The sequence below is a fragment of the Styela clava genome, chromosome 12, assembly GCF_964204865.1.
Source record: "Styela clava chromosome 12, kaStyClav1.hap1.2, whole genome shotgun sequence".
NCBI lineage: Eukaryota > Metazoa > Chordata > Ascidiacea > Stolidobranchia > Styelidae > Styela > Styela clava.
Genome location: NC_135261.1, coordinates 12,008,368 through 12,034,594, shown reverse-complemented (window position 1 = coordinate 12,034,594; position 26,227 = coordinate 12,008,368). Strand labels below are relative to the sequence as shown.

The 26,227-nt window shown below is 33.4% G+C and overlaps 1 protein-coding gene across 2 annotated transcripts; it reads right to left on the bottom strand.

Moving 5' to 3' along the window:
* Positions 1-1,082: 1,082 nt before the first annotated feature.
* LOC120330169 (uncharacterized) lies at positions 1,083-25,365 on the bottom strand. 2 transcript variants are annotated; one of them, XM_039397024.2, is made up of 5 exons: positions 25,187-25,365; positions 5,339-5,875; positions 4,904-5,121; positions 4,684-4,751; positions 1,083-3,124 (listed from the first exon to the last, which is right to left on the bottom strand). In XM_039397024.2, the coding sequence occupies exons 2-5, from the start codon at positions 5,846-5,848 to the stop codon at positions 1,662-1,664; spliced, it is 2,259 nt and encodes a 752-aa protein (XP_039252958.2). In that variant the 5' UTR covers positions 5,849-5,875; positions 25,187-25,365; the 3' UTR covers positions 1,083-1,661. The 2 variants fall into 2 exon arrangements, with proteins under 2 accessions (XP_039252958.2, XP_039252957.2); XM_039397023.2 differs by lacking the exon at positions 25,187-25,365 and having other exon boundaries at positions 5,339-5,941.
* Between the last annotated feature and the right edge of the window lie 862 nt (positions 25,366-26,227).

Here is a 26,227-nt window from a genome sequence, read left to right as displayed (position 1 = left end):
GACGTCGCGCGCGTCGTGCTGATATTCACAATAAACACAGAATATCAAGATTGAAACAAATAACACGATTATCCAGTATCTATTGGGAAAGAAATAACCAGAATTTCCGGATGGAAACGCGAACAGCACACAAAAAAAACACACGCCGTTACACGGTACCATCGCCGATATTCCCCACCACCTTCATACGAGAACAGATTAGATCAACATACAAACAATTTTCATTTATGTTGAAGAAATATCAAATCGTCACTGATCGTTCAGCATTTCTATTGGTAACTTATGTTAATTTTAGTATATGCAAACTCATAGTTTCGGACAAAACCACAGTTTCGAAACATTCTTGACACTTATTTTCTCTCTCTTATTACTTATATTAATCCTTAAGTCGTGGAATAATTAAATTTTTACTTATTGATATGTCACGATTAATGACGAGCAGTTTTATTGTACACTATTCGCTGAGATGCCAATGTGCCAAATTGTGTTGATGCCGATCACAAGTATGACCTCATTATCTCCATATTTCTAAACAGCTTAGTAACTAATGGTCCCTTAGGCACGACTGAGTAGATTTGATTTTAATATCCTCATTAATTACAATAATGCAGGAGAAACAAACTTTTTGGAATGTTGAACTCTTTATCGCAATGACTTCTTTTCAGCTTTTTCGTTGTAAATACTTGTTTTTCATGATGTTGTTGTTTTGGAAAGTTGTGACAATATCTAGTTTCGTAGTTCCTGAATTTCTGTGCCTGAGAAAACTCGTATCTGCATGTCATGACAAACATCACGCCTAATATTGTCATTGTAATTTCATATCGAATCCATGGTTGACAAACAATAAATATTGTCAAATAAATTATATATTTTCATCTCTGCCATCGATACCCGGGCCGTACCAGCTTAACTGGTTATTTAGAAATGGTCTTTATGTGATATCAATTGTTCTACGTTGTTATTATTTTACAAACTATATTTTTCTTCAAGCTATATTAACTGATAATTTTTATTCAAATTGTTAGATTGATATCTGTTGTTTTAACTACAGGTGTTCGCGTTTGAACCGAGAGCTTCACAAATACATTTTTATTTTAGTATTTATTAACTTTACAAAATGCTGTGCATTGCACGATTAAGGTTATTACTACACTTCATCGATAAACACTGAAATAAAATTAAAAAAAAATACCATTAGAGTGAGATAAAAAGAAAAATAAGAAAATAAACAATATTCAGGAAAAGAAAAAATATGATTGATTTTTTTTGCACCAATGATCGCACTAGTTGGAACAAGCTGTGGATAATGTTGAAAATAGGAGATTGGAATGTGTAGAATGTAAGGAACAGATGAAATGCAATATTTTATTTTGTCAAGCAAATCATTTTTTAAAAATAAAGAAATCACATAAATAATTGTAGAAAAGAAACAAACAATGCCTTATTTAAAATAAAACATGGCAATAAGAATATCGAAAATTAAAGTATAGGAATGAAATTCGAAGACCTTCTGGACAGTATTTTTATATAAAAATATACAAATCTTTAAACGCATTACCAAACAAAAAATAACGTAAAGTACCATGATTCAATACATAATGATTGCTTAATAATTGCACCTGTTGAAATACATCTTACGAAGAAGTCGTCACCTTGAGACATCAAACACTGCTTGGACGACCTGAGTCATCGCTTTCGGGATCGCTAACATCCATTTGGTGGCATTCGCGGGTAATTATATTATCTTCACTTGAGCATTGGCCCCTTTGAACAGCAGGAGGTTTTCCTTCATCTTCAAACACTTTGTTGTATTGATGATGAGGCGATTTTAGGGCGTCGGTTTTCGAAAAACCCGAACTTTCGATACCCGCAGCACGCAAATACTTCCGTTTTCGTTTGTGGTAATCCACATAAGTATCATTAATAAGGGTGTGTTTCTGCGTATTAAGTGGTGTTTCGTTCGTTGATGATACGTGTTGTGCGCCCGGGGCTTCAGATTTACAAATTGTGTCTGATTCTGGAACTAGAATGGAAGAAAATTTCGTAGATTGGACGTCGAAATGCAATTTATTTTCCACATCTAAACCGTGTTGCTGGAGTTTATCATTTGGTTTACATACGAGGTTCAAAGGCTTGGATGCTTGATTAATGTCATCTTCTCCCGTCATATGCAGCCCGTAGCTGCTTATATCAATCACTCCCCCCAATAAATCTTTGGAATTGCTGAAATTTAGTGTGGATGGATTTCTTTGAAATAGCGTTTGTGCATATCGCTTGTCGATTAACGGCGGAGGACACAAATTTTGAGTTGAACAAGCCATAAAATTGGTCTCTGCCTTTGAATCGTATTTTTGACTCTGAAGTTGACGTATCGCGTAGTCGTACTGAGTAGTCGATGGCATAACCTTGTTGTAAAAACCCGACAAATTGTTCAGGTGTCCCAAGGCACCGACTGATTCTATCATAGGATATCCAAAGTATCCATGATGAAAAATCGGTAAAGCTAACGTGGGAGCATACGCGGTTGTCAAATTCTGATTTAGTCCATTGATTTGGGGAAACGACATTGCGGATTCGACGCCCAGGCAGTTTGCTTGCTTATTTTTGGGTAATTGTTCCTCGATGTAATCCGAACTTCGGAATGGCTTTTGAAACATTTTTGCCGAATTAGAGTAGTTCAATTTTGGTGATAGTTTCTTTCCAACAACAGAAGTTGTTTCCATAAAGTTTGTACTAACAGGAATGAAACTATTTGCAACATTTCTCGTTGGGTCAAATTCATGTTTTGGTAGAAACATGGTATCGGCAGTGTTAGATGGCATAAATGGTGATGGTATCCATCCAGTCATTTCCGAATTCAGGCGTGCATATTTTTGTGAATAAAAATTGCTGCCAGAACTTCTTTTGTTGCCGTTTAGAGTCTCTGTTCTACCCATCGTAACTTGTTTTTCATTGATGAAGGTTTCTTCAACAATATTTGGGATGACGTTTCTGTGTTCAAGTAATTCACCGCTTGATGTGTTGGTCCAAGGATATTGTCGCTTTCTTTTATGTTGTGCAACTAACAATCTGCGGACGTTATGCTGGATTGTAGAGTCGTCATGTAACGTGGCACTGTTACACTCTGAAACAAAAATTATGGGTTTGAATTACCATCAGCAGAGTCTATAATTTAATGCAAATATTGATTTACGTTGAATAAAACGCTTGTTTCTTTATACTTTTATGTATAATTGTAATAACAATTTAGTTATTACCTTGTCGTTAAATATACCGCATTGCTTGACTGGATTCCTATTCGGATGAGGGTGTGCAACCTCAACTAAACTAAACTTGGAATTAGTCACCAAGTCAGTTACAAAAATCGTAAACAGAATGAAGGTTGAACTTGCGGTTTCCGTTAGAAGAAAAATATTTCAGATATGCGTAAACAAATCTTGAACAATGTAAAGATTATAGAGAAGCAAAATTTGAATTGTCCATTTTGGGTTACGTCATGATCATGGCCCGTGACTCAGACCTGTTGTTGTGGAGGCGGGAATTCCATATATTGAAGGCTCGTTAAAGAATAAATTGGAGAAATTTAAAAGAAAAAGAAGTTCTGTGACACCATTCCACGTGTTATCATGCGATCTTGTTATGTGTTATTTAAAAAAAGACTTCTATTCTTGACGTCTCATAGAACGTTCACGATAAAATAATGGTTTTGAGGTCGTTCGAATTTAGCATTGTGATATCGAAAATTGTCTCATTATTCGATATTATTGCACGCCATTATTTCAATAGGAAAAATAATCTGGTTTGCACCAATATCATTTTCACGCCGAACAACTTGACATTGAAATAATTTTCGCTCCTAAGGTTACTTCAGATACTCTTATCTTAAAAATTACGCAATAAGATCATATGACAGAAACGTATAGGTTAGTATGTTCGTATTTCATTGACGCTTCGATTTACGCATTTATCACTGTTAGGATATATAATGTCATAATTTTAATGTTTGATTGTTCTAAAATTGTCGGATTCACTTTGATTTTCACAGACAATTTTCTATTCCAACACTTACAATCGGAAACGTATTGATTTCAAGTGGATCAAGTTTTTACCCAACTCGATGACGCCGTTGAATTTGAAACGCAATAAGTAAATTGTCTATTATACCAATCTGCGCTTTCTTTGAAGATTAGTTCGAAAATAATGGCTTCAATTTATTTGGTAATTTTGGCGATGCTTGAACTTAGAAAATCTAGGTCATTATATGGCATGAAATTTAACCGCAATGGAATCTACTATTCCGCAAGTCATGACTTTCGTGACTAAATTTTATTCGCCATAAAATGGAAAAACCTCAAGCAATGTCGTAAAGTATATTTACTTGCATCGTCGAGTATAAGTTAACTGGTTAGAACGTGCAAGAAGATTAATGTTACTGCCTCTTAAAATTTTTCATTTGACAGAAAGATTTATTACCGTTAGGAATGGAAGTACCTATTCATAATTTATGCACAACATAACGTCAAGCGCGATTCAACGTAATTTCGAAGCACATACTCAATACTTAGTCAAAAGGGTTTTGAAATTACCAAAACTTCTAATTAACTAGTTCAAGTATTTTTATACATTTTACAACAAAAACTGAAATTTGACGTAAGTTTTTGAAACTGAATACATCAGACTCACTTGGTCTGCTGGTCTCCTCTGTTTCTTGGCAGATCGAATCTTCTTTCGTATTAGTGTTTATTTTAAGCCTGTAAAGTATAATAGGTATATAGTTCTCTGAAATTTATATATTAATCTGATATCATTAGTTCCAAAAAGCATATTACGCTACGACGTTCTCCATCTGAATATTGATAAAAACACGTAATTATGAGTCAAAAGCACGGAAGTAGACACTCACGGTTGCAAAGTGGTTGTCCTTATTCCTTCAGTAGTCCACGTGACATCTGTTGATGTGGGTGGTACATTTTGAACATGTATGCCACCATGCCGTTTTGAGTTGTCCTCTTTCAAATCTTTAGTTTTGGCAAAATTGTGAATTTTTTCAGATACAAGTGGCGAACGCCAATCAGGTTGCTCGAGTAGTACTTCTGAGCAGAATTCAATAATAGTTGGTATCTGAAAAAAAAGATTGTGTAATAGTTTATATCCTAATTTTTTTTCGACCCCAAACTTAGACTTTATGCGGCTTTAGACTAAAACAAAATAATGTGCTTCTTAAATTTCAAATACGGTTATAATTTATTTGTAGTTATGCCGTTTTTATTCGTATGGACTGATTTTTACTTTATCGTGACATATTTGTAATCTAATCAAATAACTAATTGAATTTTACCTGAAGCAGGCATCCAACAAACAAAATTTCGTTTACGTTTTCGGCTTTCAATGAAAGTTTTGAGCCGTACATGTACTCCAGAATGGGACTGAGTTCTTCCGAGTTGATACCGGGCAAATGTATTGTAGTATGGTTTTGTCCTTTTACTTTACTTGGTTTATGTTGGTCATATTTAATTAGTTTATCACTTTCGTCCGTTGATTTGGTATCATTTCCACACAAGAGCTTGTTTTTTGCCTCATCTTCAAAATATTGACGGAAAAACTCACTAAATGATTTCAAGACAGTTTTGTGACCAAAATGCTTAATTCCCTTTGTCAGCAGAATTACTTCACAGTTTTCAGAGCCATTTTCTCTTCTTTGCTGGTTCATCAATCGAAATATATATTTCTCCGTATCTTGTGGTTTCATTGTGTATTGCTTCTGTGATGTGGATCCAGTCATTGCTCTAGACTTTCTCTTTAAAAGATTGGAATCCAAAATTTTGATGTCTTTCCAAATTTTCTTCATAACATTTTTGAATATATAGACTCTGATCTGTAATATAAATCAATATACTCAAAATATTATCAATTTTCAGAACAACCTCCAACCCTACGCCCTCGTGTTACTAACTCAACGTGTTTAAGTTGATCTTTATATGTGAACGACACATATATTATTGGCTAGAATATATTGGATTTATACGCCTTCTTTCTGAAGACAGATGCTTTTGATAGTAAAAGGTGAAGTGTAGTATAATAACAAATGCGCGGTTGTTCGCCTTTTACTATCAGCTTCCGCTCTCTCTCGTTTCAAACGCATGTAGAAAATCAGGTTCCAAAAATAAACGATAGCGATGCGAAACCTGCGTGACTTGTCACACTGGATTTCAGAAATTGAATTTTTGCGATTTTTATGATCCCATTATATTAACACATTAGAAAACCTGATATGAAAAAATTAATATCGTCCTTCTATTTAGTTTTTTTCGGTGTATGGTGACTTTTCTTACCTAAAAATAAATTTAGCGGTATGAATAAATCTCATAACATTGAAATAAAAAATGTTACGTATTTTTTTTTATATAGGAATATATAAATCATACTCTAAGTTCAGTCGAACGCTTCTGAAGGTCATACCAATGTCGTTGTATTATTTAATATTTCCCGGTTGGTACTTTTTGCGCCTTGAGTTTATTGACTTGCCTAGTAATTTTTTCTGAAAATCTGGTCCAGTACGACTGTAACGTAATCAGCCATTGCAAATGGGAAAATATGAACTTGCCATTCGTCATAGCTTATCTTATTTATCACGTCCAGAATGGTTAGGGTATATTTTCACAGACGAAGTGATACGAGAACCCAACTTGATATGATCTCTGATATCTCTACATTAATCACATTTTTATATTGAAAATAATCATACAACGATCATCAACTTTTCGGTATAGGAAGCGCTAGTGTGTACATGAATTAGTCTTGTGCACTTATACAGCATTGTTGTTGTTCTGCAATTGTTTTCTATTGAAAATGACTTTCCACCGAGATATCACGTACAAATTTACGAAAAAAATGAAGTATTTGCCGATTTTTTCACTACAGCATAACATCCTTAAACTGTTTATCGTAATATCTCCGCCAACTTTAAAGTTTTGTAGATCAATTAATCCGAATGGAGTTATTTGCATAAAATGCCTTAAATTTTCATCGATATGATCTGCAGGAAAAACATCACGCTCTTATGAGTAATGTTGGTACCATCCTTATGACTCACGTCACGTCTGATAAATATATATTCTACAGAAAAAAATTGTTCCTTTGAGTAGCTTATTTCGCAAAAAAAAATATCCTGCGTAGCATTCTTTCCATAATGTCGTTCAGTGCGAGGTACGCCTTGTTCAATGAATGCAAACTTGAATAAATAATTTTTTTTAATCTTATGCTGGTTTTTGGATCGCTGTTCTTGTCAACAAGCGACAATTTGATTTAAGTTCTGATGCTGTTGGAATATTTTTTGATGTTTTTATTATTATCGGGTACCTGTAATAGTCCAAATTATTCTTCAGACTTGGTATGTTAGGCACTGATTTTTTGAAGACGTTGTAACTTAAGACGGCCTCGTTGTGACATCTGAAGAATGTTGGTCATCCGGTTTTTAGCCATATAATTTGTTCAACTGTATATTTGACAACTAGCCAACTGACGAGTAAAACGTCATTTGATACCGAATATTTTATCACGACTATAAAGTTTCTTATCAATTTTTTTTCGTAGGAAAGCTGTTGGATAAAAATTCAAGCGTATTCAAAAAAGGTTTCATTGCACACATAATCACCCAAAATTAATCTGTTGCAACGTCAATTGTCGTTTGCGGCGTGATCCGGTTAAATGAAGACCAATTTAATACCTCCTCCATACATTAGTCACACTTCCTTCTCGTGATACAGATATTTGTAAAGTGTTTCGCAATTTAATGATATTTCTATGAAAAAAATAGCCGGAATATGACATTCAAAACATGTATGATTCAGCCGATGTTATTGCCATTTCTTGCACAATATACCACCGTATATATGACGCGACAAATTATTTATATGGTGCAATACTCATCTTTTTAGAACATGTTTATTGCTTTCCCATATACTGTTTTTTATATCTGTATCATGTATTCAACGTATTCAACTTGAACTAGTTCATTAGACGAACGGTGAGAATGCAACATTAACTGTGCGAGTACTATATCATAATCATTTAATCAACAAAATACAAAAAGTGACGTAACAATGCTCTCTTAAGTCTCTTTTCGCATCCGTTTTTGCGTTTTTGAACTCTATTCGTTAGTTTTCAGTTGTGTTTCGGAAATTTAAATATAAATCAGATAATTCAAGGATCATTCTGTCTTCCTAGGAGTTTTAATTTAATTGCAGTAATGAAAAATTAGTGTAGAAAAAGATGTGATAGACTAGGCTAAAATTCTTTAACGGTATTTAAAAAAAAAAGATTATTGTATGCGATGAAATATAATGATGGTTTAAAACACGTAATCTATTTTACAGGCGCCAACTCGCGAAACTACTCCTAAAATGAGCCCCGAAAATTCTTCAATGGTATAGGTATAGGAAGAATGTTTTGGGGGGGTCAAAGGTCGGGGAAAGGCTCATATTCTTATGCCCGTGGACACACGTATTCTCATATTTCAACATACGTGTTGAAATTTTATTAGTTCCACCTCATTCTGTTTTATGCGAAACGAAGTATCCGAGTTGAAGTATTGTATTTGTTGCTAATTTTATACTCTTCTAGTAGTTTCATAATAGATCACTGAAAGTGTCAGCAAAATAAAACGTTACTCTTCAACGGGTTGAAAGTTTACGATAAGTATTTTCTCGACAATAGCGGAAGACAAAGATGCTTAGACAAGAAACACATCAACAAAACAACCTTGTCGATTTCCACCATTTTGATAAGCGTATTAAGTAAATATTATTATTAATCGCAAAGCCGTCATAGGTCGATTTTGTTTTCCGCTTGATTTTTCGACTTTGGTCTGCTGGATCAAATAAAATGTTGTTATTGCATAGAAATATCAAGGTTTCATGCGTAGGTCGTCCTTTATTTTGATGCATTTGCGATGCTGCTGACAATGTGTTTGTACATGATTGATATGAAATTTGAAAATTCAGCAAAGTATCTTCTCCTCTTCAGTTTATAATGTAGTATTATTATATTGTCACAAATAGTAAGCGAAAACTTTTACTGATAATTAATTTTTTTAACATTTTTCGGTTATTTCTTTAAATTCCTATTTATTCCCAATGAGTGTATAGAATTTACCCACTCAACTGTGACATCCAATATTAACGAAGTTGGGAATATATTAAGATTCTCGAGTGATACGTAAACTGAACATAACGCGAATTCATTAACTAAAAACTACTGTTCGGGGGTCATAAAAAATGAGTTTTCTTTAACTAAATTGATGAAAATTTCGATGTATTCGATCCAGACTGGTGTTTGAATCTTCCTGTTTTGGCCATAATTTTCAAAGCTTTGCAAAAGAATTAAATGTATTGATCAAAATGATGCGGTATTACCAAGCTTAGAATATTACCTGCAGTAAAAACGTTTGAGAAAAACTTCTTTTCGGACACTTCTTTGTGGGTACTTTCATCTCTTCAAGTAATTTTTAAAAAGAGGCGAACGCGGTAAGTAGGCCACTTTATTTTAAATTCATTAATCAAGTTAGGTAAACCTATTTCAGTAGAAAATTCAAGCAATTGCATCATATCTGAACAAAAACGATCTTGGAATATTTGTCAATTTTTAAGAAAGACAGAGAAAAATATTACTTAAAACTTTAATATATTCTTCATTCTACTTATCGGGGTATGATTACATGATAACCTAATTTTTCATTAGTCAAAATTTAAAAAAAATCCTTGACATGTCATTAAATAATATAAAATATTGTATTCTTTATTTTAATTATTCAATTAAAACCACAGGATTCCCTCATAATTGCTATATTTTGGATAGATGGATTTTTATTTTAATATGCATGCTAAGAAAATATTACTTTTATATTCTTACAAACATTTGACATAATCCCATACGACACAAAGTAGTTTTTAGCTCAATTTTAATTTGTTAATACATTGCGGAAATATTATTGAATTCATATATCATTTTATATAACATTCATGGCAACTATAAACCCGTCATTAAAACCTTTATACATCTATGTTTTTTTATATTAACAAAAGTTTCAACTATATATAAACACGATTTTCCATGACACGCGCATGCAATATCGCAGATAGTTAACTTATATAACAATTATTTGTCAGTCATAAGACATCTTACGTAAGTACTCTTTGTTACATTGAATGAATTTGACCTTATTGGTTGTGCAACGCTATTAACTAAAGCGAAGTCATGTAGGTACAATTATGTGAGTCATTATAATTTATATACAAATAGCGATGCAGTTACGACACATTCATGAACATAAAGGAAATGATTTTGATAGAACTTCATAAACTAAAGCTGGAGTCATGATGAGGGTATTTTTTATACTTTTTTAAACCTTAGGCTTGGCATGGTTTGTTTTGTAGCAGTTGTTGGGATTTTTAGGTTGCTACTAAATGTAGATTCATATAATGAGAAATTTAGACGGAGCACGTGTTGAATTTCAACAATTTGGAATTTTTGGCTCTGTTATTTATTGCAGTCGCATGAGATCCGCCAGATAATTTTCTACATATTTTTAAAATATTCTGGTGTACTTTTTTAAATGAATAGTCGGTGGTGCATTGGTAAAAGCGCCTGGAATCGTAATAAAATATATTTCACTAATCAAATACAAACTTAAATTCAGTTAGCATATTTTGATTCTCTTTTTCTCCTATAAAATAAGCATTTGTGCTCATCGACTTAGTTTAGTACAGCGCAATATTAAATATAATTTGTGCTCTTATTTCCTTGAGTTCACGATACTTATTTGACTTACAATTAGCTGTAATTAATGTACAGAACTAGCTATTGTGGTTTAATAAGGAGAAAATAATTAATCTGTATTTACCGCTTGACCCTTATGTTGACAAAATTTAATAGGTCAATAATAAGAACTCAAAGTATTTAAATAACCGTAGCAAACGTTACAATGCAAGATTTTTGTTGACAATAAAATCGAGAAGAACTTCTAAAACTTAATGCGACACATTAAAGTGAAAACAAGGGTCTAATATAAACTCACACAATTCAAATAGTTTTTCATTATTACGATATAAAAATTATTTCATTAATTTTAACATATATATATATATATATATGTTTGAAGTGATGAATAACGAACAGCGTTCCGAAAATACGAGTCACGCGTATAACATTTCAATGTTTGTTTTGTAGTAACTTATAACACGCCATTTTGTATTCATGTTGCCTGCGCAAATTCAAAACAATTCTTCTAAAGAGCGGTAGAGAAATAGAGAATACAAAATGAATGCTGTTTCGTGGTAAAAGGTATTGCATTTTATTGTTCAAGTAGAGCGGTGAGCACGTGGCGACGGTCATGCGCACCAAGGTCGCCCGTTGTAAGTGGCTAAAGTATAAAATTATATGTTTCAAGTTTGAATTTCCGCATAGCAGTAGAGTAGTTTTATTCAACATTTATTGTTACAAATCGTGCTATGATAATTTGATTTGAAGTTCTATATCTAGACAAACGTGCTCGATAACCCGCTACTTTTCCTAGTAATTAATATTAAATGATTGCGATAATAACACAGCAATAACAGCCATTCAATATTGCAAAGGTAGGCAGTTTGGTGTGTTTATCTTTGCCAATCGCCGAAGTTGTTTTTCATGAATTGGCCAACAAGTATTTCAGTACACTATCCTTGGACTATGCTTGGTTTCATTTCAATAAATAAATTTCTAACCAGAAAACTTCGGTGTATATATTTAAATCCTTGGTATGTCGAATTATACAACCGCGCCTTTCGAATTTATTTAAAGTAATTTACTCTTATTTATAAACCAGTTTAAGGAGACCTTTTTGAAATATGTTCTTAAATACCTAATACACCATACGTAATATATATATATATATATATCTACATCTGCAATGATAATACAACCATGCAACCCACAGGTTGGGAATTTTCAGATTTTATTTTTCAATTAAAAATAACGAACTATAAATGTATATCGGTCCGGTGACTGTCATTAGTCCAAACGGTCAATTTCCCAGTGTACTGTGGTTTGGGCCTTGGGTATTAGCAATTTTAGCATTGGATTATTATTTAGATTGTAAATGAAACCAAAAGCGTGGCCATTTTTTCTTAAAGGAAAGTTATGCTTTCCATTGATTCCTTTATAGAAATAAAATTCCATCGCTTCGAAACGAATTCTACTATCGTTTTGAGGGCTAATGTTTTTATATATAATTCTAATAATTTAACTAATAATTTTAAAGGCGGGGTTCTCGTAGATTGATCTTCGGCATTCGAGAGATTACTTCACGTAGATTCTGAAAAATAAGTGTAATTTACAAAATCTTAAATACAAAAACGAACATTTTCAAATTTTCAACAAAATCCCTAGCTACAGTAAACATGATGACGATATAATGAATCGTCATAGAAAATTCATTAGCAAAACCAATCACACTGGCACAGAATGCGTAACATTTCGGTTATAAAAATATCCGAACCCGCCAATTATTTGACACCAGAGCAACACACACAATACTTCCAATCCAATACTAGTTACGCTGAAGTTTTACACGAATTTTATGTAAGCCTGTATTTTAATGTGATGGGTCTGTTATATAATGATGAACAGAATCGCATAGTTTAATATAAACAATTCGAGATTCAAGTGTCAAAGGTGAACACGAGAATGAACTATTAACTTGAACTATGACTAAATCACGATATTTATAAATCTTTCAAGAAAATTATCTCGGTGTCATGTATGTCTTGACCACATATTTTGAACTCAGCTATATTTCTTCGTTAGTTTGATAGAATTTAGTAGATTGATTCTTTACGAAAATTTGGACATTGTGTGAACATTTCCATGCTATTTTTAGTTGCGATACATAGGAATTTTATTACAAAATTAAAACTAAGAGATACCTATTCGTTAAAGGCGAAATTAATATCAATTAAAATCAATCTGATGTTTATGGGATTTACTGACAAAGAATGTGCTCGACAAGCCCACAAAAAGTGATCTAATGACCTTTGTACACATCTGATCTTTGTCCCATCCGCGTTTGGGGCGTGTGCATGTTCAAAGAATAATATGGACCAATGATATTTGAGGGCGTGGCTGCGATTGGAAACGCCTCACAAAGGAATAGAAAACTACAAATATTGGTTATTATCACTGATTACTCGGGTAACAAACTTGTTTGATCGGTTGTGTGGTTATCATACATGCACATTGGAGTGTCATTTTCGCTAAGACATCATTATCCTCTACTAAGTAGAAAGGTTCGAATAAGTGATATCCAAGGGATAAAAATGTAAATCTTATATTTGGTAATACCACTAAGAAAAGCTGGCATTTCGTTCCAGCACTTGAAAAACTCGAATAATATAAAACTACAAAAGAGCGATGCTGTTATAAATGGACACCAAGTCCAAAACATATAAGTAGTATCAAAGCATTTACAGTACCCGTAGTCTGCCAGCGGATCATTGAGATGTGATCACGGACCCACGGCACGCAATTTTTAATTCTGATGACGTAATCACACAAATGACTAGCCCACAAATATTTTTGAAAAAAATAAAAGTAATAGCCTTCTGGCGGCAATTACAAGGGGGGTCGCGAAGGTCTTGCAAAACAGTAAAAAATAATACAAAGCTTCAGGTTAAATATTGTCAATAGATCGCAAAAAAGTCTGGAATGGTCTGCCTCCGAGAGATTTCCACTAGCTGTCGTTAGACCGCAGATATTTATGGCAAGTTAACCATTGTGACGTCACACGAACCCGTCAGCATTTCCGCGCGCCGCAATGCGGAAAACACGCGGGCTTCGAAGCAATGCTGTGGAACGCCAGTAATTCGATACCAAGTGGTTTATTGCAGGATAGGCTTGTAGTCGGGTATGGTAAGTCGTTTTAATGTGAAGATTATCATACATCCTGCTGTAACGTTATAATTCGGTATTTTATTTATCATGGCGAAGAATCGACAATATGAAAATGAAGTTATTTAATATGAAAGCGGCTTTTCAGCTCTTGTTCATATAAAAACAAAGGCACGAAATCGAATGAAAGTCGAGGATGATATGAGATAAGCTTTGTCAAAAACTAAACCACGAATTACGCAGTTTGCTATAGCGTAATAGCGCCATAACCACGGCAAGAGCTGTCATCGGTTCGTTCGTGGCAGAAGTTGTCATGAAGTGGTAAGAAATGCGCCTCCAATTTGCCGCTTATTTCATTGATAAGTATAGAAAGTGAGGCAGGGGGTCGCGAGGTATGTGTAAACCACCAAAGGGGGTCGCGAGCCAAGAAAGGTTGGGAACTACTGAGTAGTTGAAGGGAAGCTATTTTTCCCAACAACAGCATAATAACAAAACGATCCATAGGTACATTTCATGTCCAATAGCACTATTCATATAAACTTTGCTCCCGACTACTACATAGTAAATTACAATGCAAGTTGATCTAGAGTCAGCCTACAGCTAACACATTGTACAACCTCGATACCTTGATGCTTAGGAAGTTCTCTACAACGTACAGCATAAGTCAATGCCACCTTTTTAACTAGAAGGTAGATCGCGAAATGTGTAATTTTGACGAAGTGACCATGGTGACCATCTCGTGTGTGTATTTTGCGTTCGTCGCCAACCTTCACTTATTTCAAGTCCAATGCGACGACCGTTGTTCAATAGAAATCAATTCAACAGAATCAATAGAAATATGTAAAAATCAAATGTCATATAGAAACAATAAAAATCGGAATTTATTGTCATTATGAAAAACAATATTTGGCTCTATCCAATTCGTTTATATCGCCTCCACTTTTATCAACTGTGCCAAAACGTGAAAAAGTCGAGTTAATTATCCCTTTGGTGTATATTAATCAAATAACATTTGCCGCCAAAGAAGATCGTGATAATAATTATTTTGAAATACTTGATCAAATCTTACTGAATTGAAAACAAAACCAATGGTAAAAACGAACATATTAGAACCCAGGTCGCAGTCACTTTCCAGTTTACACTGTTCGATAATATCAAAATCAGACGTTTTACAAAGTATAATGGCCTCTTTTTATGAATTACTGTTGACTTACCAGTAATTTAATTTTTATAAGTGTTGTGCAAAGACTGTCATATTGTTTGGTGATAGGCATTTTTTCGACGTGAAAAGTGTATTTTATACTTTATATATAACAGTAAAATTATAAAAAGACTTTTCAAATAATTTCGTGACTCTTTCAGATTTTTGAATTTTTCAAAAATACATAACTAATGGCCCTTGGCGAACGATTAAGGTCGAATGAGCTAAAACGTGGTTCACAATTCGTAATAAAGAAACCGCAAGTAAGATAAGAGGGTATTAGGTTATGGATTCGTATTACCAGTTTGCAAGAAGTATTTTCGTTAGAATATGTATCATTTTTTTCCGTCTGCAATACAATTTCCAACCAATCAAACAAGGAAAAATTACTGCATTTCAGATTTTGTTTTGCGGCTTGAATAAATGGAGTCATGATTAGAAAGTATAATCCTCACTTATAACGCGCATTGATAGTAAAAATATTCTAATCCTCATTTCAAATGGCGTTCAGATTTTGGAAGTCGACTGAAATCTCAAAATTAAAAATAAAATATTTTTACTGCTATCATGCGATTTATGATATCAGAAAAATAGAAATGAATGTAAACTATTTTTCTGTATCTATACCACTTACATAGTTTTCGATTTGCACCAAAAAAATGCTGGAAAACAATGACATCACTTAACACTATTTAAAACAAACAAAACATGAATCACGAACGCCCACAGACGGAAATCACCGTTCCAAAGTCGAAATCGATTGTAAAAACAATGCCAATCATGTCGAATGATTACTATGCTATTCAAGAACGGTTTTTGTTAACAGAATACAATGAAAAATTTGTAGTTCAAAGTTTAAAATTTTTGCGGAAAAATTGCTAAACACACTGTACAAAATAATTTTAATTTTCCATGTCTTGACGAAATTTTGACTCGCCTTTTCGACGGTGTTGCAAAGAGATTTTCGCTGTCCGAATTTCTTAGGGTATTTTACAAAAATTGGATCTTACTTATTTTGGGTACAATTTGAATACGATTATTTTTTTTGCAGTGCATAACTGTAATCTAAAAATCCTTATAAAGCCAGGCGAAAGTGTATTTTTTTTGTCCCAAAATAAAATTTTTGTTATTGGCTCATTTTTTCCCGCTTGTTGGTATCACTTCCCTACTGGAACAAATCTGAAAAAAATACTAACACAAACCAGTTTCTCGAGTTTCTTATCTATTATCTTATATCGTTTATCTGTTAATTTAATTTGTTGGAATGCGCAAATTAAATTCCATAAATATGAAAAAAATGATTAAAGACAAAGCGCCATCCCTTATCACGCCCGGGGCATTTAAACTGCAAAAAATTTTAACCAACTGTGTTTTTGGAAGTTGTTTTGTCGAAACAAAAAGATAACTTTTACCAACTAGATCTGACATCGTTATCGCAAGATTTAAAAAATTATAACGTAAGATTATTGCTGCAAAATTTCTCTTGTGTCATTCTCAGTCGATTGCTAAATGAAATCCAATGACATATTACAATTAGCCTATAAAGCTGATTAATAGACAATGGATCTCAAGTCTATGATGTTGCCTAACTCTAACTTATATGAAGTTTGTTTTCTTCAATTCCATATTTTTAAATAATAGGATTTCAGAAAATAGCTTAAAATAGCACTAACCACTGGCACAACCATTATCTACGAACTAATCAATTTTTAATGTCGCTTCCTGATACTCGTTTACGCAAATTTTAGTCAACATCATCATGAAATTAGGCTATGAAGCTGAATAATAAACAATGGACCTCAAGTGTATGATGATCGAAATACATATGCAACAAAAGTTGCAAAAAATTATTTTTATTTTTATTGTTTAATTTTGGTCAAAATAAAATCAGTCACAATTTGTATTTTTTTTCAAACTACGCTTTGTAAATTTTAGAAGAATTCATAACAATTAATACTCATTTTTTTTCGAAACTTGTAAAGATTAATAGTTATAACTTTAAAAAATATAGGATCCAAAAACATGCTCAAAGCTGGATGTCAATGATTTACAAATCGTCATCCGAAAGGTTGCTTAATCATGATCAAGAATGCCATAAGCTACTACGCTGTAAAATTAGCTGAGATTGAACCAACCCAGTCAATTTTTGTAGCTAAGTAGCTGTTTTAAACATCTTAGTTTTATGCTTGCAGGGGTTGTATTAACTCACCAATGTAACTTTTCTCCGCGGTCTCTATTAAATATTTAACGTTTAAATAAAATCGATATTTTCATCGAACTTCAATTCTGTGTCGCGGGTTTAATAAAGCTATTACGATGCCGACGCTGCTACCAAAAGCTACTACGCTGTTCAAATTAACTGAGATTAAAACAGCCCAGTAAATTGTTGTAGCTAGTAAAGATGTCAACATTTTATCTTGAATCAAGCTCTTTTAAACATCTTAGTTTTATGCTCGCAGGGGTTGCAATAACTCACCCATGTAACTTTTATACGCGGTCTCTCCTGAACATTTAACGCCTAAATAAAATCAATTTTTTTAGATCGTACTTCAATTTTGTTTCGCGGGTTTATAAATTTTGATCGCATGTCTGAAATGTGTATTACTTTTAGATAAAAACCTTACAAGTTATGACAATTATTTATGAATACCCAAGGGCCGCATTGGAGGGCTTTGAGTAGGCGCATGCGGCCTGCATGTTTGACCATGCTGAAGACGAGAAACATGCTGTGGTTTGTACGCTTATGCTTGCGATGTCAAAATACAAATGATACATTATGTATCGTCCTCTGAGGCTTACGAGCCCCACATCCAGTAATACTATTTGATTAATCAACCGTAATAGTGGTAAATTTGTTGCAAGCTTACGTGAAAAGTCAAATCAAGTAAGTGTATTTCGGCTTGAAAGGGTAGAAATGGCATCAGGTAAGACTTTCTAAAAATAACATTACTTCAAAAATAGTTATTGTTTAAAAGATGTGCAAGAAAACTATTCTATTTTTTTTTACAATAATAAATTTTTATGTTGTTGGACAGCTTTGAGCAAACTTGCGCTAAAAGAACATAAACCAATTTCTTGAAAGAAGTTTCGGGTTTGAAATATTTTGAATTTCATATTATGTTGACGATGCATTGATATTCATTCGCCTCATTCGTAAAATATTATTAAAAAGCGTCAAATTTTTTTCGTAAAATTTTATTATTGTTATTTTACATATACATATATTTTCTTTTTATATAATAGCATTGCATATTTGACACTGCCAAAAAAATTTTATTGTAAAAAGCATTTACATCCGTATTAATAATTCCATGCTATTCACCTACTTTGGTCTTTAAAAACATATAATACACTTGCGATATTTCAAACAGAGGAAAATTCATCTGAAGCAGGGGTCGGGAACCTTTTTGGTCAAGGGAGCCATAAAATATACTTATTTTCAATTGCATTTCCGTGCGAGCCATATAAGATTTATTCTCTTAATCAGGCCTGAAATGCTTACTCAAAAGTCAACACATACAATACCAATATACTTTCTAATTTGACTTCTGATGCTGCATGTTGTCGCTGCGGGCCTTCAACGGTTGCTCACATGCAGCCTGTGATGTCACAAAAATGTTCCAAAATCCCCTTGTTTTGTCACAATGCCTGTCTGGTAATTTTCTTACATAACTTAGGCATACGCTGGGCGCGCGTTCTCAAACGCATTGGGAATTTTCTGCCAAATTAGGCTATAAAAGAGTTTGAAATCGCGTAACAATAGTAAGCTTAGTCTTAGAATAATAGTTTTTTCTGAGAGCCTTATGCCGTCACCAAAAGAGCCATATATGGCTCGCGAGCCATAGGTTCCCGACCCCTGATCTAAAGGTTGAAATATTTCTCCGACTGAGCGAGATCTTATTTCCACAGAAAAGGGAAACGTTCATCCGATAACAAAATCACAACAAATATACACTATTACTGCAGGAATTTTGACAATTTAACTATTTTTAAAAACATAAAACATTTCTAGATTAAAAGGGAAGTAAAACCATCAAATCATTATTTCCATAATTTAGGGTTTCAATATATTCACTTAGGTAATTAAAAACTTTGTTAATTAGAATTTGTTACCACATATATAATATGAAATAGTCAAAAATTGAATAATAATGTTTTTATTAGATAAAATAATTATATATATAATCGTTGTTTTGTCCTATCAACTTTAAACATATTTCGAAACGTCTTGCGCCAAAGAGACCAATATTTTTTCCCTGCGTTAATAGGCCATTTATGACTGCAAATTTATGTACTATTTCAAGCCAAAGATATTATTTCCATAGAATTTTCATAATTTCAAAGAATTGATGGAATCTATTTCCATATCATTGCACTGTTCGAAACATAAAAAAACTTTATAAACCTAAATTTTCATTCACTTACTCTAACACATGTTGATAAACACCGACGACAGACAACGGGACAAAATGGCGATTCTTATTTTAATGAAACTATACCGTAAACAGCATAGCGGTTGGAAATTCGCGGAATACAGCGGCATTAGAATGGTTTCCATTTTACCATTACCGATAAAAAGTGGTGGATTATGAATTTACAAGAAAATGAATTAAAAAGCGTTTTTTATCTAAATCTAAATCTATAATCGACAAATTTATCGCAATAATAATACCCATTGCATTGCATGAAATACTTAATCTGTTTATAATTTTTATACCAGTTCAATATCAATTAACACAGAAAATTTAATATATATATTGCAACGTGTGAAACAGATTAATACTAACCGATTATCAAGTTTCTGGAAACTCAGGAAACATAAACATTTGCAAGTTAAATTTATCGAACAAAAAAATGAGACGAAATAGAAGAAAAGGTATTGACTAATACTTTTGAACTCATAGTTTTTCGTAGTTTGATTTAACCATAATGCGGAATATCATGCAGGTATTCTGAACAGCTTTGTGAAAAAATTTCACAGCCGGCTGAGAAGTGAATATCAGGCGGAAAATTATAGGCTGGAAGTAGGATTGATCAAACCAATAATGATTGTCTGAATCACAGTGAGGTATTACTAATATTGATTCGCTATTCCCAACATTTAGCTTTTTTACGGTGCGTATTACAGGACCGCTTACAACTTGTATTTGACTAAATTGTATCAGGCAAATTTATGATTTTTTACCGGAGCTAAATATAGTTCCGTACGCTGAAAATGCTCTCTCTACTACATATAGTTGATGCTCAAATTGACACAGAAATCCCTGAGTGATTTCCAACTAAATTCAATTTATTGTAGTCCTCGTAAAAATTATAAAACTAGCATTATAAAACTGTTATTGCCACGCATCAAAGACAACGGAAAGAAATCGGTTTCTACATAAAAAGCAAACGATACACTTCTCAGTTCGCCGTTTTTTTCCCATAAAATTAATGATAACGATCATAAATTTGATTCGGTGAGCAAAATATCTTACAATGGCATTTCATCTATTATGCATTTATGGGCTGTTACTGTTATCCATATAAATAGAGCAGAAAATTTTAAAAATTCATGAGGTAAAGCGCCAATAGCCGTGAAAAACATTGATAAATATCGGCTTCGCGAATTAATATTTTTCATCCATCTTATGCATAATGTTATAAAAATTGGACACTATTTTACTACCTGTGGTATGTGCAATTTATTCATTTTAATTAACAAATCGGGATATCCGTATCTATTTTATTGATAAGATCTCAAAAAATGAATATAATGAATGAATTTCCTAAATTAAACATTTTCGTTGATTTTACATCTCTGAATAGAATTATTTGCGCCATCTTGTGTGATCTTACTGAAGTGATTTCGAAAACGATTTACTGAATATTTGGAAAACTTGCAAACGTATTTACTCATTGAGACTTCAATTTAATATTTACAAGTAAATGGCCATATTGCTCCATCTTGTGTGAGCGCAGAGTTCTGTGCTTTCAGACTGCCAGAAGTGTTGTTTTTTACACGTTGTTCCAATTCAGGTTTATTCAACACGTTGAGTTTAAAATTTTTGCGATCGCTCGCAGCTTTATATTCTATTTGAGTTCCTCTAATTTTTAGTAAAAACGGAAGAAAACGCAACAAATTTAAAAATATTTGCACCTCTTTTTAATTTACGAAAACTCGCAAAACCATGACTTTTATATATAGGGTTATTGCCATCCGGCTTGTCCATGGGACATATTTTTCTGTCTCATTCCCATTTCATAACAATTATGTGCTGTCCCATCCCATGCGACGTTTCCCATGGACAAGCCTGGGTATTTCACTATGTATGAATGTATAAAAATACTGTTTGTAATTTTGATTCACGAAATTCAATGCGATTTTTTCTTCTCTGACGTGAATGATTCGGAAAGTTTGTCATGTCAGCTAATGTTAAAAATGGAATTTTTTATAATAACCTGGTGTATTATAAGAATGTGAATACTAATTTGCTAACGTTCGCATTTCTATAAAATTGGCAAATATGAAATATTCAATATGAGTTTTATTATTGGGTATCACGGTTTAAAATCCGCATGTAAAATTATAAATTTGCTCGCTCTCAAACTACACGACGTGCAACGTTGCGGGTTCACGTTACCTCACTTTTCATATACAATCCGCGGTTGCTATATAATTTTACCTTTTTTGCTAAATACGGTTACTTACTGCTGATAACGCACATGACCAGGATAAAGCCGATGGGGTACCATGGTCGTATTTTGATGGGGTATAGTACAATGAGAAATAAATAAGATGTATATATATATGACTAAATATGGCAATGTATATAAGACAACTAATCGAAATGATGAAACGACATACTAAGAATATGCATTCTATTTACTCACATGTGATTCACACATCATATTACATTACCCCCAATCACCGATCTCTTCAGCAAACTTTGTGCTCATCTATGGCCTTAACGTGCCGTTACTGATGTGTAAATTTCGTGGCCATATATTTTCATTCGTTACTACAAATATTTTTTAAATAAATGTTGGGGAGTATGAATCTTTGTTCTATAGTATGTTTTGAAGATCAGCACCGACGGATAATCTCAATAAAAATGGGGATCTTATTATGGTTGTCAAATAATTTTATAGACTTAGGAGTTTAGTTCAAGACTCTCACGAATGACCGAGCATTTTGCGTAATAAATATTTTTTACAGTAATGAGATGTTATATAATAAATAATCCGATAAGTTGCGCAACACGGCACGCATTTCACGCAAACGACGCTATTTGACGCCACGCAGTGCGTCACAATCACGCCCAAGGCAAAACGTGAACCACAGGGTCCATGAGCACGTTGCGGTATATCGGTGTCTACTATATAAGTGTCTTCTTGATACTATGTTGTAGAAATAATAAATATAGATCTATTTGGCTAATCACTAAGAATTCAGCATGTACATTTCGTCGAATGTCAGTGCAAAATTTAAGGAACGTTATATTTGCTTGTGAGCTCGTATAGCTTCTATCAAATTTGCATTTAATACCCTAGCAAAATATATACATATTATTATGACGATGTGATATTGAAAATACGAAACCGTATTTGCGCGGTTATTTTGGTTTGGTTTAAAACGTGCTCCGATGATATCTTATCTTCGTATACCAGTTTTTCAAATCAATGTACAGATAAATATGTCTTGGAATGCATTTCTATAATCTCCAATGGGAAAGGTCAAACGGAAATTCATTCTTTTGTACTTCTTTCTAGGTAATTGCTCCTATTTGTTACTGGTCATTTCAAAAATGCCTATAAAATGCACAAATGGACATTCCTTAGTATATTGTAAACACTTTTGTATAACATTGAAGACTATGCGTCTTCTGACTGATTTCGTTGTTTGCATTGTCGGCCAGTAAATGCCGAAATAGTCCATCATCGTCTTGTACATGTACAGTACTACTTTAGCAGGTTGGAGGATCGCATTGTCATAATATACAAGAAAATATACTCATGGTTGCCATATGTTATGACGATACACACACGGAAGCCATTGAAACCAGTGACATTTGATCAATACAAGTCAGCAAAGATCGTTTCAAGAGATATTGAACCAGTTCAAATCAATATGAAATATAACAAAGAGAGGGCAGTAGGTTTCAAAAATTCAAAGTTCTTAGGAAAAAAGTTTGAAAAGTTGTGGGACACCATACTGTCTGGAAGCACTGGCCCTCAAAAGGGACGTTTCACCAAGAGAGTAATATATAATAGCATTCTTAAAATAAATCAATTTTGGAAAATTCTGTGCAATAAAAAAATTCCCATTCGAAACAAGAGAGAGAGATGATCGAATATATGGACACAAAATAGTACGGGTATGCAATTAGTCACAGTAGACCAGTGCTCTTCAACAGGGGTTCCGCGGAACCCTAAGCTTCCGCAACACATGCAGTGGGGTTCCGTGAGTTTATAAGGTTCCTTAGGGGTTCCGCATTTTTTTTTTCGTTTTTTTTTAAGGGGAAATCATTTCTTGGTTCAGCATGTTGATGCGTCATTATAAATATTTTTAGACCACCGTGTCTCATTCAAACTACAAGTAGGCCAATTCGTTAAATAGGTGGTTTAGTCACAGTGCAGAGAAATATTTTCGGTTGTTGCGTCACTTTAGTCATTGTTATGCAACTAACAAAAAAAGGACGCCATTGTCGCACCATAGTTACATGTTGTTCAGCTTTTGTTGGAATATAGTAAAAATAGTGTGCAACCCGACTTTTTAATACCTTCAAAAACATGGGAAGGAATATTTTTAGATTTCTTTCCACAAAGAGGTTACAGCAATTGCAAAAGAAGCATTGAAAATTCTGTGTCAATTTCTTAATACCTATTTGTGTGAATCAGCATTTTCTGCTTTAACAACTAATAAAAACAAAAAGAATTGTGCAAAGAGTGTAGACATAAGTATGAGAATTGCATTGAGCGCCGTGAAGCCACGATTCAAGAAGATTGCAAAGGAAATGCAAGAACAACCTAGTCATTGAATTTCACACTTGTTACCTTCTTTCTGTTTCGTTGTTGAAATAGAAATATTTGAATTACAAATATTTCGTGTTACGAGTATTTCGTGTTTTTTTTTCAATTTTGTTAATTGGGGTTCCATAAAAAACGAAAAATTATATCAGGGGTTCCGCAATATCAAAAAGGTTGAAAAGCACTGCAGTAGACTACTGTTGCCTACCGCAAACTTCGCGACTTTGCCTGATCATTGAAGCGAATGCGGAACCGCTACATGGTGCGCAATTTTTAATTTTGATGGCGTCCTCGACCCTAAGTCGTCATACCACGTTGCCAACCCCTATCACTAATGACCTATTGCCACACACTGTATTCCTCGATCTATATATACTTGCCATTCCGATTATTAACATCAGATTCATCTTCTATTTTTCATATTCTCAAAAAATTCAAATTTAAGTTACGCTAAATTAATACAATTATGAGTTCTGCCTATCACACATACATATACATTTCAGGGAACCCAAATATCGGGGTTGCTATCTATAACGTCATTTATCTTTGCTCTACCTTTATGCAGTCATTTTTGAATTTTAGCCAACACACAGTTATAATATGCCGAAGCCCAGGAAAATTAATTACTTTAGTTAAGAGTTTAACTCTGGAGTGTAAATTATGTTACGCGGTTTATTTTAAGGCACGCAAACTGAAACAGAATTAGTCTACGTCATTATTCTTCACCCTTAAACGTTTCTATTTATGACCAGTAGAGCTGCCTATAATTTTAATATGTACGCAAAGGGCAATACTTATTGCTTTTGTTGGGTTGAGATTTAGTCAATTTAAATCTATTTTGCGTTGAGATAGTTAAATCAGAAATGATAACCTTGAAAATTGTAAGTTTATCTGTCTTTGAAAGAATTGACCAAGCGGGGAAACAAATATAATGCTTGCGTAAAGTACAATTGTTAATGATAGATTTTAACTGGTTTAGTGGGATCTGCAGGAGCAGTTTCCCAGCAATATGAAAAGAATGCCTTTGAAATTAACGCGATAAACCTGTTCTCTCACCTTTAAATTTTCCTGTCCGTTTCGTAATTGCTTCAATAACGAAGTTCTTCAATGTCGTGACTATAGTGTCTATTTTTCTCGATTTGTAATTCCCGTACTGCACTTTATCGTGATTGTTACGATAGTCTGAATTCGTAATATTGGGCAGGCTTATATTGTCGCATTAGCCAAATTATACTGAGCGAGAATTTGACAAATCGAAAACAACACGCGCTGTATTTGTCGGTATCGGTTACATAAATAAAGGTTGGTGCTGAGAAAAGTAAGATCAATATATAGTAGGAGAACTGGTTGGGTCAGTACTTCCACGTATATTTACTTCTTATTTTGCAAGATGCACTTAAAATATTTCGTAATGATTTTGGTTGATTGTGACGCTACGATGGTATCCATGGATTTCTCGTTCAACCGGAAAGTTCACTTACGGCTTTAAGAGTTTGAAAAATGGCAAATATATTGCCATCGGCAGTATTCTACAATAAAATTGTACTTGAGCGTCTTCTCAGACCCCAATGCACACGGCTGACGCAATATTGTAACTAAAAAAAAATTGCACAGTTAACTTAAGTTATTGTTATGGCCACGATGAAATAAGACATGCGAATGACGAGAATTACTTTGAAGTAGTATGAAACGGGTCCTTCATGGAAAGTAACGTCGTATCGTGTAACGTAAACCAATAAAATATCTGGAGAGTCACGCTTTCAGGGCCTGATATCGGTGTTTTTGATAATATAGCTCCAAGGAATGTTTTAACGCGTTATTGCTGTTGGAAAATATTTATCGTTCGCAGTTAATGGCTTTTCTTTGTGTACAGTTTGAAAGGCATTTATGACACATTTCATAATTATTTATTTTCATAAAACAGTTTCGAATATATATTGTATATTGCCTCGAGTTATTTTGGGTAGCACAAACAAATATCAATACAGATTTAATCAATTGTAATGTGATGTTTTCTAAACAATTATCAAAGTAATCTGACCGCAAGTTTGATAGTTTCTTTGGCAATAAACATATGTACCATACATGTATACCATA